General features: G+C 41.1%; 1 protein-coding gene across 1 annotated transcript; it reads right to left on the bottom strand.

Annotated features, from left to right (window-relative positions):
* Window positions 1-241: 241 nt before the first annotated feature.
* Window positions 242-13,330, bottom strand: mov10l1 (Mov10 like RNA helicase 1; the record flags this gene model as incomplete). The annotated part of the gene is made up of 17 exons (XM_079223374.1): window positions 242-289; window positions 3,196-3,312; window positions 4,933-5,040; window positions 5,266-5,415; window positions 5,578-5,751; window positions 6,038-6,184; window positions 6,363-6,462; window positions 6,574-6,695; window positions 8,096-8,277; window positions 9,626-9,803; window positions 10,196-10,310; window positions 10,522-10,772; window positions 11,016-11,208; window positions 11,496-11,636; window positions 11,760-11,947; window positions 12,969-13,096; window positions 13,231-13,330. The coding sequence occupies 17 exons, from the start codon at window positions 13,328-13,330 to the stop codon at window positions 242-244; spliced, it is 2,442 nt and encodes an 813-aa protein (XP_079079500.1).
* Between the last annotated feature and the right edge of the window lie 1,224 nt (window positions 13,331-14,554).

Below are 14,554 nucleotides of genomic sequence, written 5' to 3' on the forward strand. Positions count from 1 at the left end.
ATTAGCCTCCCTCTTTGGCTTATCGGTTGCATGCATCATCAACAAAGCAATCCCGGCATCATCCACCGCTGTACATGGCTCTCCACACACGGATCTGTGTTAAACTAAAGAACAAGTTCCTGCAATGAGGACATAAACATACATGTTTCTACCAACCATATATCAGTGTTTAATTTGCATGGTACTCATTAACATAACTAACCAGAGCAACATCTGCTGTGAGGCAGACACGTACACACCCTCAGTCATAATGTGCCAACATCCCATTCAAGACCCCAGAGATCTCGTCCTGAGATCCAGACCAGGGGCACAGACATACGTGCTAATTTGTCCCGTTCCCTCCGTCTCGTGGACTCAAGCCTCTTAATTTAACAATAGGACGACGTAACAGCAGCAACAGATTTGTTTAGATGTCGTCTGTCTCCAGATTTAGATTTAGATCTGGGCTGATGCCTCTGGGCCTTTTTTTTGAGGACTTTCCCCTCATGAATCAGGAAGTCTTTATCCCGCCCAGCGTGCCAATGCTCATTGCGGAGTCAGACATGCCAAAATAAACCCAATTCTAGTTGGTCCTACTCTCATTTTTGGGCCTGTGTGCCAGCCCTGTCAGCAGCAAAGATTGCTCTCTCTTGCAGCCAGCCAGAGCCCTCCATCGGCCCCAGCTAAGCCAACTTTTACGGCCTGATCTGATGAGTGGAGGCTGGTTCCAGTCCGGGTAGACGAGTACAGCCCGTAAGAGGGGACTAACTGGGCAATTAGAGTCATAGACCAATTTAGGAGAACAATAGGTCCACACATTTAACAAGCTCCCCCTTGCCAGGAGCCCAGCAGGGGTCTGTTGTTGGGCCTAATGGCTGCCCTGTAGACACAGTGTCTGTCTTGGTAATGTGTTGCCTGCCCCTGCCTTAGTTAATGAGAAGGTGATACGAGTATGAGATAAAGGGACGGGCACCTGTCTGTCAAACACGCCTCACCTCGAAGATAGACAGCAGAAGTACTGCAACTTGCTGTAAGTAAAGTAAAATCACAACATTTTCTACCATTCAAACCTGACAGTAACCTTGTCCATTTTGGTACTGAGCAATCAAGTTATTCTGATTGGCTGTAAAACATTTGAGAAATAATATATGTGAAATTTAAAAAGTCTTATTTTAAGATTAAGTATGAACTTTCAACAACACTAGTCGACATGTCCCTTTATAACATTACTAGCTCGCTATACTCCGGACCAAAACATGACTTTTCTAGGCTTCCCTCTACATGTCCGAAGTCAATATATTCGCTGGATTTAGGAATCTTCTCTGCTAGTGCACGTCCTCCTGCTCAATTTAATATACGTTTAGTGAAAAAGCAGGCCGAATGAGTCATATTTACAAAGAAGACACCGACGGCCTGTTTACACCAAGCAAACAGGACATTACCATTACATGTTAAGAGTTAAGACTTCAGTTTTGTGAAACATTTTCCTCCTAAGGTGAAAGTGTATGCAAGACTGTATAGAGACATTTCAATATTGTACGAGCACAGAGTCCAGGTGGTGTCAACTGACAACTTCAAACATGTCACATCAACTCCAGTCTTCCTGCTTCAATATCCAGCTGAGAAAGATGTTCACAGATGAAGTTAGCATCCAAGCTTTTTATTTAATTTCATAAGTATGGTCTCTCATAGCTGAGAGGGGCAGCAGAGTGAACACCTGAGACACACATCAAAGACAGGGGGTGGGGGTCCGAGCTGGCCTGCCTTACAACACAGTAAACTCAGATGAAAGCTGTCTCCTCCTGGCACGTAAGAGACTCATTAACTTAAGAGTCCCCCACTGGGCTCCAGCAGGACTGACAGCCCTGTGCAGACTGTCAGTAGCACTCAATTGTCACATCCAGTCTCCGGGCCTTGTGGGCAGACGCTGCTACGCCGAGACTAGCAGACAACCTGCCCCCCGGAAACTACAGACAGCTGTAGATCAACTCGGTACACTAACACTGGGTGAGGCACTCAACTTCATAAAAGTTAAAAACATTAACTTCTGTTTAATTTCACGTTCTCAATAAAGATCTGATACTAAATGCACTGGCAAGTTGCTGCAGCTGCTGTTAAAAATCAGGCCAGCGCTTTCAAATCATTTGTTGCATAATTGCGCAGCCTTGGCAGATGAACAATGCTTAAATACGATGACGCAATTCACAACAATTTAACCATAATATGGGAGGTAGTGTAATTGTAAAATCTTACGCACAGTCAATCACATCAACTTAATAATCACAGGACACAGAAATAATTGTGCAGTGTACACGAACATTATCTTTATTTATTTATACCCCCCGCATGGAAGTTTGCTTTGACAGAATCAACATTTTCTTTACACACAAATTCCGTTAACACTGATCCAGACAGCTACACTATGCGAACAGTCAAAAGAGAGAAGAATTGGGAGGGGGGGGGGGGGCTTAGCACACGGACAGTAAAGGTAGCCAAGGGACATCAATGATTACGTCATCTCTTATGCAGTCCTTTTCTGTTCTGCAACACTGTGAGGAAAGAAAAAAAAAAAAAAAAAAGGTGTTTAAAACAGAACAGTCTATGTTCTTGGTCTTTTTTAGCTCCTTGCATTTACTCCATCACACAATAAACTATGCTGAATAAAGTCGCTTCTACTTTCCATAAAAAAAATAAAAATTAACCAACCTAAAAGCAAGCAGATTAATTATTACTATAACAAAAGTATGTTTACAGTTGGTATACGTGGTATTACCTGTCTAATTCATTGATTCATGAAGTTTTCAATCCAAATGACTTGGGTTACGCACGTTTTCATTGTACAGTCTCAAAATAACTTCATATTAAAAGGATGTTAAAAGCAGACCTTGGGTCAGAACAGTTTTATTGGCTTGCAGTCGACTGTACAGGTGTACTAAATAAAGCAGCCAGTGGGTGTAAATATCCATTATGCATGAGGACTATATGATGGGTGATGAAGTTTACATACATACATATTTACACATTTATTTACATACATCTCAGAGTCTCTCAGGGAGGGAGGGGGGTCACAGCCCAGATACGCCCCGTTGATGAAACAGTACTGCAGTAGAGCCCTGAAGCAAAGATCCTGGGGAGGAATCAAGGCATTTTAAAGCTCTTAATTAACAAAAATACATGTTTAATAAAACCGAGGATCAAAGGGGTTTTGTCACTCACCCTGATGAGAATGTGGGGGTTTCCAACAATCAACAGCAGGGCTTTGGGACGAGTGATGGCCACGTTGAAGCGCTTGGGGTTGGCCAGAAAGCCGAGCGCACCTTGCAAATCATCACTCTGTACCGATTCATTAGAGCGCACCTATATTATAAGAGAATTAAATGAACTAAGCAATTGCCAAAATATGGAATAAACTATGGGAACGTTTTAAATAGTGTGTCATAGTTCTCTTCCCCTTTCTTTGTCACTCTCCCTTAATCTAAATATATCTGCGTCAATCCATCTTTGTTGGCATTCAGCCTTCTAAAAACAGTCGCTGTTGTTTCCGCTCGCCGCACAAAAAAGAGACGCACGCAATCCAACAGCGCCATGAATTACATTTATATAACCACCAATACAGAATCATAGGTTAGGGTGATGACATTACATACGACAACATTCATTTGAAGCTGCACTTAAAACCTCAATCCCAAGCTTCAAATGTAAAGAAATTAAAATTGATAGAGCCCTATCCATAACGTTTACTACTCTTGTGGCGCACAAAGTTTGATGAGCAGGCATATGGAGAAAAGAGAGGCTGGTTTGTACTTCAGGATTGAATATTCACTCTTGCTGATCAATGGGGCTCAGCAGGGAGACATGCCACTCCACCAGAAACTTCTCTAACTGCACAGCAGGGTGCAGATTCCAGAGATCATTATATATAGGGGTGGACAAAACAATCTTCGAACACCCCTTCAATTGGCGAAATATGATCCAATGGCCCATCGGCACAAGCAATTTTACCATCAGAATACCTCACAACATAGGGCAGTGCCCATTCTTACTGATGTAACCACAGTAAAAGTAACATACAAGCAATAACACCCTCGTCACTAGCTAATTCTAAACTACACTTGTGAAAATCTAGTTGCAAGCTAAAGAAAGAAAATTAATGATGAGGTTTAGGCACAAAAAAGTTCATGGTGGCCTTCTCATCATGTCAAAGTGGTAAATTGGAAGCTTCAAATGTTTTTACGGTCCTTTATTTGAAATAAAAAGGAACCGTTTCTTTTTTCAGTTAGGCAAAGAACAAATGAATTTCTCATGAATACATCATTTAGACCTGATCCATAACATTTTAATGCATGTGAACATCTTGCTCACAAGGTCAAGGAACCGAAATGATTGATGCCTTAGCCGTCTTTACCTCCAGTCACCAGAGCCAAGCCCTATGCAACATCTTTCTAAAGATTTGAAAAAAGGGCATACTGAGAAGTAAATATACTTAACCACAAGGTACTCTGCAAAGTTTGATAAATCCATTAACTATTACGTCAGCTGTCTTGCTTGTTGGATCAGTTGAGTTCAAGCTGTGATTAAGGCTAATGGTGGATACATTTTTTTTAATTTTTTTTTTTTTTAAAAGATTTAAAAAAAAAAAAAAAAAAACAGACTGCAATAATGAACATATTTTTAAATGATATTAGTAAAAGATCAAAATAAAACTATTTTGCCCTTAATTGATCAGGATCTCAGAAACTGCGACACTCCTCTCACCCAAAGAAAACTACATTGACTGACCACATGGTGGTGCCAACAACAAATTGAGTCTAAACGGCTAAACTGAACCACACAGATGTCCCACCTTTCTCAAATTTGTCCGAAACTAATAGTTTTAATAGGATTCAGAATTTTATCAATCTCCTCTTCATTTGACACATCTGGACTGAGACAAAAAACATTGTTTTTGCCTACCGTAGACATGATGATGACCAGGAACTCTTGTCCTTGGAACTCCTCCACGGAGCCTACTTTGATGTCAGATAGGCCTACTTTACCCAGCAGCACTCGAATCTTCTCACACTGGAGAATAATAAAAAAACGAGGACACTGCAGGGTTACAACATGCAAAGTAGAAGCCGTTTAAGCTACCTTGGAGTTGAATGTGAAATTACACAGAAATAGCTTTTCTCCCACTGTACTAAAATGGAAAAAGAAAGAACATCTCACATTTGTAACTAATATGTAATAAAGCTTTGATATTAGAAAACACAACACACATTTTGCGAATGAACCGTGCCGTCTTACTTGTTTCCTGTAGGGGGCAATGATGCCAATGTCAGAGGCGACCACAGGGTTGTAGAGCTTCTTTGCCAGCTGGCAGCAGTAGAGCATGACCTGTACAGCCTCCACTGGGTTGAACCATGATGGGTTGTTACCTTCCCTCATTTCTGTGCCCTAGGGCACAGGAAAATCCAGAGCATAAATATGGGAGTGGAATTTCCCAGTAACTTGAATAAGTCCAACATACATATGTATACAGGTATACATTTTTCAGACATAACTGGTGCTCTTTGTAGAAGCATGCTCTTTAAGTCCATACATTTAAAGACCACTCACCCTAACGCCATGGAAGAGGAGTGGGAAGTCTTTTTTGGGCAGGGTTTTCCACTTGCAGAGAGTCTCCACTATGGCCCTTGGTGCTTTAACACACAGTTCGCTCTTGTAGAAGAGCTTGGAGGGCAGCGTGAGCAAGGCCTCATGAGAACGGTAATTGTAGATCAGCTTAGTGACCTGTAATAGTAAAAGACCAGCTTTATGATTATTATGAATACAGTGCATGCAAATATTCTCCACAGAATTCTTCTTATAAAATGAGTTATTTGCTAATATTGATACACTGGCAACTAACTGGTATCAGCAATGGTAATACAATTAATAGAAAAATAAAAGATAGAAAGATATGCTATAAATGTCGCATCGCAGCTTTATATTATCTGCATTAATGTAAATAGGATACTTGCTATCAAAAGAACACCTTACATTTGCTAAAAAAATTAAATGTTTGCAGTTCACCAACCAGCTTCGGGTTGTATCCCCAGTCGTGTCTGGAGTACAGCGAGTTGGCCATCAGCCTCTCCAGCATAGACACCCCCAGGCCGAAGGCAGTGGCCAGCTTGGACTTCACTATTGGACCCAACTGACAGGGGTCACCGGCCAACACTATCTAAGCAGGTGAGGGAAGAAAAGTCATTATCAATCAAGAATGCTTAGTTTTTTTTTGGGATCCACACTAGAAACAACTCGTGCAAATTACATCCGATACCCAGTTCTGCACAAAACAGAAGCACTGGACAGGGTCTTTAAGATGTGCATGTAGTCAGTGCCTGTCCACTTGTGCTGACCTGTCCGTCTCTCTCCGACACATAACTCATAGGGATCAGGGACTCTGGCTCTGTGGCCTGGCCGGCTTCATCCAGAAACACGTGGGTAAAATGTCCCACTCTGAGGAAAAATAAATCCACAGGTAATGAACTGAGATGAGAGAAAGAAGACAGGACAAAAGCTGCTTAATTAAACTGTGTACACATATCCCTACTATAGCCCAGGTCTTACTGTAGTCCAATATTATGGAACATGCCAGCACTGGAGCAGGTGCTGACCACGATCCTGTGAAAAGAGGCATGACGGATGTCCTCTCCTGCCCTTGAATACAGTCTCAGCACTTCTGGGATGGACTAAGAAAGAAAAGAAAAAAAATCAACATGGCACAAATTTTAAGTGATAAAGCAATGTACTAAAGGCAGATGCAGACAGAGCATGTTATCACAACCTCATCAATTATTCAAAGGATTTACTGACAGTTGTACCACCCAACCTGGTGGCAAATGGCGATGGCATCTGTACAGATCGAACTGCACAGAGGAGCATGCATATTTTCCCTTTGATCACGCATACTGCACAGTGAATGTCTTTTTCCTGATGCTGTCAAGTACCTCTTCCTGCCTACAGGATGCGTTGACACGGGCCAAACTTGCAGCATGCAGGAAACCACTGTGATGTAGGCGGATGCAGACGAGGTCAGCAGCACTGTTGGAAGGAGTACATACGAGTACCCGACTACTGGGCAGAAAGTGGTAAACCTGGGAGGTGGAAAGAAGTGTATCAAACAGAGTAATCTTGAGAGCCATGACAAAGGGATGATGTAGGAATGGGTATAGTCAAAAGGATTACAGTACTAATACCTTTAAAGTGACACGAATGCCAACTTTATTTTATTTCTATTTCATTCGACACTAATCATGTGAATGAAAGCATTTAGTTGCACAAAAAGGCATCACCACCGCATTTATTTTTATCAGACGCCAAAGGCATGTTTTATAGTCATACTTTCAAGCACTATGGAGAATTCTCGGCCCGCTGCAGTACCATCTCTGCCAAATACACCGTACTCTACTTTACCACAATATAAACCTATACCTTGTTAGTTGTATTTGTCTGATAGATACATTGTGTTATTGGTCTAATTCCTGTGGCCGCATATACACATGGTTCATACACATTTTGACCAATGGATTTGCATGACTTTTCCATGACTTTAAACCAAATTTCCATGACCAAACATTTTGTGAAATCTCAGTGTAAACATGAAAGAGTTTAAATACTACATTTTATTCAACAATGAGAATTCCATAGCATACAGCATACCTTGAATGACACAAATGAATGAGACAATAGTTTGATTAAAAGAATAAACATTTATATAGATGCCTGTATGTATGCCTGCTTATATTTTGAGCGTCTTTCTTTTAAAAGCATATTAATTATTTCAAACTCGTAAATGAACGACATGAACATATGAATATAACAAATTTCCATGACTTTTCCAAAACCTTTGGGATTTTATTTATTTCGAGGACTTTTCCAGGCCTGGAAATAACCATTTTAAAATTCCATGACTTTTACAGATTTCCCATGACCATAAGAACCCTGAATACAACAATCTTAAAGTTAGGAACTTATCTGTGTACATCAAAATTAAAGGGTTTCTTCAAAAGTGGCTTGTTGGGAGATACACTTTGAATGAATACAACCCTATTTAAAAAGGACATGTTCTATAGTTTTTGCAGCTCTGTACCTGTAGTATGGCCTCTATGAGAGTGATGGTTTTTCCAGTGCCTGGAGGTCCAAACAGCACATAAGGAAGGGGACGACACTCCCCTGCCAGGATGCTCTTCACTGCCTCTCTCTGAGGTGGGTTCAGGTCCGTGTTAAAGAAGTTCCCCATGCTGGGGATGGGTTTAGATGGCTGACTACCATCTAGAAGAGATTACACATTTGTCATTGATGTTCTTAATGTTATCTGATATGAACAGATAGTTTGTACCAAATCAAAAACTAAATTGCGTACCTTTAGTCTGTGTGGCCTTAGACGTCATGTTGACGGAAACGCTCGAAATGTTTCCATCTACCATGGTTGGAACCTGCTTTTTAAAAATACAATTACACTTAATCAAAACTAAAATGAATGACATTAATATATTTGAATTGTTCCGTCTTTCACCTCTATGTTCTCCATTGTTTTGTTCTGGTCTGGCTCCTCTATCCACTTCCCTGTCCATTGAGGGGTCCTAACAGTCACTCTAGAGGGGAAGAGAACTGCACAACAATGTGAAAATGACGGCAATTAAAAATCTCTTGGTCTAATCCATCATGAAAAGCTTATGTGAAATAAAACAGATGTGTAAATCAAAGAGTATTAATTACCCTTGTAAATATTCAAATTGTGAATTTGTCAACTAAACTCTGCTGCTATCAAGACCTCAATGTCAGCGAGAAGATGCTGCATAGACATTTAATTGACTCTTTAAAACAACTTGTTTTATTCAACATCCTTCTGTAGTACAACTTTAACTGCTTTTTAAATGAGACGGCAGCTTGGGAATTGCCAAACATTTTTCATTCATGTGACAAAAATAAATTGTGCCTTCCAAAGAGTACTGCATATTGCATGTGATTATATGTACAGTTGAGTTGTCTGAAAAATAAATCAGTCATCTTTATCATGTTAAAAATGTAAGGAGGCACACAGACTTAAAGCAATTTGAATAAAACCATAACTTACTCTCCCCAAACTGTTTTGTCTGCTCAAGTGCGTTGTGGCACCGTCTCATGGTAACTCTGGTGATGCAAGCAGTCAAAATACTGATTTTAAGACTATGATGCATTATTTCTAAATTAACTATGAGTGCACATTACTTTTTTCTCACCTGTTATAAGAAAACTCAACATCAAGTGGCTCTCCGAGGTAGCTGCGATGAAACTCAGAGTTTACTCTCAAACTCACATTTTCATCATTGATCTAAGAGTCAAAAAAGAGCATCATTGATCTAAGATTAAAAAAAAGAGCATTGATTAAATATAATGCATGTATTTTTGTTTGATAATGCAGAACATTGAAAAAATGCTTCACAGTATCAAATATCTCTGTACCTCTGTGACATAACCATGGTACTCCACGACCAAACCGTCCCTCTGTGGTTTCTTCAAAACTATTTTGTCACCTGCAGAGCAAACTTGTCAAAACCCTTTGTGTTTTCTTAAAAAAAAAAAAAAACATGACCCGTTGCAATAATTCAACAAAGAAAGACCACGAAGGCCTCCTCACCTATACTGAGACTTGGTCTGCCTTCGGCCAACCCAAGGACCTCTAGGTGCAGGAAGTTCCCTCCTTTCCTGAGAAGGGCCCCGATGATGGTGAATTCTCTCATTTCCTGCTCCGCATGCAGCTCTTCCAGCCAGAGAAGGACCGAGAAACGCAAACGCATGTTGGATGATGATAGCGCCTGAGCAAACGGGCAAAGCAGGAGAAGGACAATGTGATATTTCAGCTGATTCCTGAAGTCAACATTTTTTTCTTTGCCTCATCACTGAGAACAAGACAGAACAGTAGAGAGCTACTGGAGCCAATTGTGTGGCTCTAAAAGATGGTTCTTTAATATCATAAACCCTGCTAGTGAAATTAAGAGTCCCAGAGACACACTCCTTTGTTAGGATGCTGATTCAGGAATCATCTATTTATAAAGTAAATAAATATTAGTAGACTCCCTTATCCAAAGTGCTTGAATGCACTATTGATCAACATACATATTGTGCAGGTAGCCCTAATCTGACTCTTCATCTGCAAATTGAACCTTATTCTACACGATCACCTACACTTCATCATGGGTAAACTCACCTCTCCGAGGCAGGGCTGAACTACCAGCACGTCGCGTTGTCCCTCCACACAGTCTCTGAGAGCCTGGGGCAATGGATAGTTAGATAGGAAGTTTGGGAGCCGCCGCTTGAAAGGCCTACAGGGGGGAAAGTCAATATTAAAAAAAGTGACAAATAATTACGTTTTGTAATCTTTTGGAAGCTCCCTCAAATTACAAATTTGTAATAAAATCTACCCATTATTGATGTAATGTATCAACTTATCAATTAGCTGTAAGGTAGGTAGGACATTCATTACTAGCTTGGTGCTCTTCTTCAGGAGGCAATAGAAGTCAGCTGTGCGGATACCTTGGGGTGTCTTTTGCCGCAGAGACGGTGATCACGTTAGTCGGCACTGTTGAGACCAGACGTACATCTCTGGGACTGCAGGTGTAGGGCATCGAGGGCTGCAGCAGGTTCTCCTCTTTACTGCCTACTGTGACCTCAAGGCGCCTCCCGATGGTGAAAGAGGAGAAGTGCAGCAACAGCAGCTCAGCACAGCTTCCCAGGCTCCTGAGCAATTTCCCACATGGAATGTATTTGTAAAGAGAGACAACATACTAACAGGAGACACAAACTTCCCATTAAACATTTATCTTTTTGATCCATTACTCCTCCAACAGCTTCTGGCATTTACACTAATGTCACTACAAGAGTCAATACAACAACAACACTTACTTTGCTTGGCAGGCTACTACAATAGACAACCTCTCTCCTGGTGGAATTGCCATATCTCTCTCCTGTCTCCTTACACCAGGGAAATGGATAGTCTCCTTCAGCACCTCACCATTTTCTTTGTGTACCTCTTTTGCGTCATCGACTTGTTTTTCTGAAGATTCAGAGCGGTTTTCAGATTCAGAGGAGTTTTTCTGCAAAGGCTGCTGTTTCTGTCCCAGTGGTGTGGAGTCTTTGACAGTAACCAAAGTGAACTGTTCCTCTGAGTCCCAGCCAGCAAAGTCACAGCACTTCAGCCTGTGGATCTCTGAACCTTTATTTCTGTTGTGAGAAAAATATCAAGACATTGTATTGCGCTACTGTTGGAAATAATCCCTTTTTCTGGAACAGGTATTCAAAAGTTGTCTTATTTTCTCTCAAATTTAGGATATTTGTAACAAAAGACCTCTGGTGGCAAGAAGTTTAATGGTGGTTGCAAAGATTAAAAACAATAATAACCAACGCCAATAATAAGAATTATTATTATTATCTTACAGAGGTCTGTAACTAGTTATTGTATGTAGTTTTACTCTGAATGTGAATATTTTCTCTCTTCTTTGGTCACTCACTGTATCCAGAGCACCAGCTCTTGTTGTTCCCCTATCATCAGATCCACAAACCGGCCATAGTCTGTTACATCCAGCCCCCCTTTGTTTTCCAAAATGCTTTTGAGTTCAGCCTCTGGGAGTTGTGTAGCAGAGATATTCCCACTGCAACAGGAATACAAAAGTAGAAAAGACATTGAAATACAGATTAGCATTTCTACAGTACTTTTTAAGATTTGAAAAGAATTCTTATTTGCAGACCTATAAAAATAGATGAAAGTCTAATACCTCTGAAGGCAGGGGGCCATGCACAAGGCCCTCCAACAGTACAAGGACTGACTGCTCTCCACCACTACAAGGTTGACAAGGTGCCCTGGCAAAGGCTGGTAGTGGGCAGGCAGCAGCAGAGAGTCCAGGCTGAAGAACACACTGTCATCCACCACTCCATTTTTACCATACAGACTGGTCACCTGCACCTGGAGACAGTGGATCATTCAGATTAGGGGAGCGGAATGAAATAAGTTGTGACACTTATTTATAACCAAATAAGGTATTAATATAACTCAACCGTATTAGACAGACATGAATAGGCCTTTAAGCATCAATATTATCCAAATTTAGTGCAAAGCCTTTTACAAATGCAACTGAAGTAATCAAAAAGTACTAAGTTGTAATGAGTGGGGGTAAAGTCCAAGAAATTCATTGATGCAAATTACCTGGTCTAGGCGGCGGTACCGTAAAGGGACCACAGAACGTGCTTGGGTGGTCCACTTGGTAGGATTGATACAATATTTTGCTTGGACCCAGTCTCCTTTCATTGGCTCGTAACCTGCCAATAATGTAGGAAATTTAACATCAGCCTTCTGCCAAGTGCTACTACATTTTGGTGAGGCTGTGACTTTGTCTAATCTACTCTCAGTTTGAGAGCTAACCAAACATCAACTGTAAAAAAGAATAATATATAAACAGCGGTAAATAAGTCAAAAATGTGGTTGTACAGAGTAAGTTGCATCATGTGGCCAAGAGGCTCTCAATTTGAGTGTGTTAAGTACAATGAGAATCAGTACCTTCCCATAGACTGCAGCGAGGGAAGTATGTGGTCTGGTTTATGTAGCCACTATCTCCATCAAAAGATGTGACTGTACCAATGAGAGGCTGCAGCTGCAAACTGTCATCGTCGAGGGAGGCGCTTCCACCCTCCTCCCAAGCATCTGCACTCATCTCCACCTAAATAACAGGATTAAAGGGTGCATGTCTGACACTTTCCATCATAGAGTATCATAGAGTAACAAGACAGGAAAAATGCATCGACGTTTGGATTCTGATATTTGATAGAAATAGATGGAGAACACCCACAAAAACAACTTAACAGACAACAAGACAAGGAATATATAGATTGTATGTCGTTTACAAATGCATGCATGAGCGAAGCAGGATCGTCACCCTTATAGCCTTCCATCCACCTTGGGCACCATCTTGTACTGCTATGCAGTTCACCAAGTCCCCTTCCTTCAGTGGCATCCCGCCCAACACCTCTTCATTGGTGAAATAGACCGCGCCGTCTATCATGCCATAGTCGAGGCACAGCTGTGTTACCACGCTGCCTTGCAGGTGGCGGATCGTGCCTTGACGAGCAAAACAAATGACCTGGCATGCTATCTGTTGTTGGGTTTTAGACACGTAGCGACACAGAAAGATGAAGCTAACTCGGTGAACTTTATCTCACCAGCGTTATACTTTGTGGGAACGTTGCACATACCTGGGGGTCCGGAGAGAAGGCCTCCTCCTTCATCCACCTCCACGGTCCTCCACAATGGAGATACCAGCTTGGACAGCATCCACCGCACGGCAGTAAGCATGTCTGCAGAGTGGAAGCTGAGGTAACTTTAGCTTCAGCTCTAACAAACAAACAAACAAAAAACAGGGTAGAGCAGTTTTTTAAATATTGCAAATATTTGCCACTTGGCGTTATTCAACTTGATTTGTTTAACTACGCAAGTACGCTGGTAACATCACGACAGAAAATAGCTGTTTCCATGTTAGCTAACCTGGCTGAGTTCGTCAAATAGCCTGAAGCTGGTTAGCTAGCTAGAAAATACAATTTATTTTTACATATTTAAATATAATGTTAGTTAGTTTAACATTACCTTAACTATAGTGCAAAAGGGCGTCGTGAAGAAGACATTATTGGGAACATTATTTAATGAACAAAAGAAATGTGAGGTGATTTTTCTTCTGATTACCGTTCAGTTCTCAACGCAAATAATCGCAAAACTATGTCAGCGTGACACGTGTCGGGGTAGAGACTCTTCGCTCCGCACTTCACGGGCACGCGCACGTACCGTGCTTCAAGACCGACGCAAACTCATTGGGTAACGGAGTGGAGGTGCTATGAGAAATGAACCTATCACGGATATACTGTGCATCCCATAATGCAACGCAAAAACAGCCTTGTTCAGGTAAGTTGTCATTTAAATAAATAAAAATAAAAAAATGTGAAAGTTTGGGAAATGTTGTGCTTGTTTATCTTTTCTTATTTGAAATCCTAAAAGTAGTATTTAGAGAGGCACTATATGCCTGTATTTGTATCATACCTCAAAAAGCTATTTGTGTTGGCTAAAGCAGTTTTGACATTTTTATTGTGAGATGACATGATGCAAGTTGTTAAAAGATGGCTATCTATCCAAAATTAAGGAATGCAATGCAGTATGACATTAATTGCAAGCTCCAGCTGTCCGGCTTATTGCGTTTTAGATACATTTGAGCGTTTACGCGCCATCTGTTTACTCACTAACCGTCTCATTCACCTCTCCTGCTCGTGCACATGGACTGTTTTTGGTATCTCGCGGAACACTTTTTCTTTGGAGGAGATTTGACATCTGGAAAAAAAATACTGACGGTGCTTTTCTTTTAGCAACACCCCGCTGCACATTCTCATAGTGCAATCACACCTGCTATCTGCCAGCTTATCCTCTGGTGATTTTTCTGAATGTATGACACATTGTATTGATGAGTCATCATCGGTCTGCTGGTCTGATGACATATTGGGAAATGACGCCCCACCTGCAATTATTATCCTCTCC

This window comes from Taurulus bubalis, assembly GCF_910589615.1.
Source record: "Taurulus bubalis genome assembly, chromosome: 9".
In the NCBI taxonomy this organism is placed as follows: Eukaryota; Metazoa; Chordata; class Actinopteri; order Perciformes; family Cottidae; genus Taurulus; species Taurulus bubalis.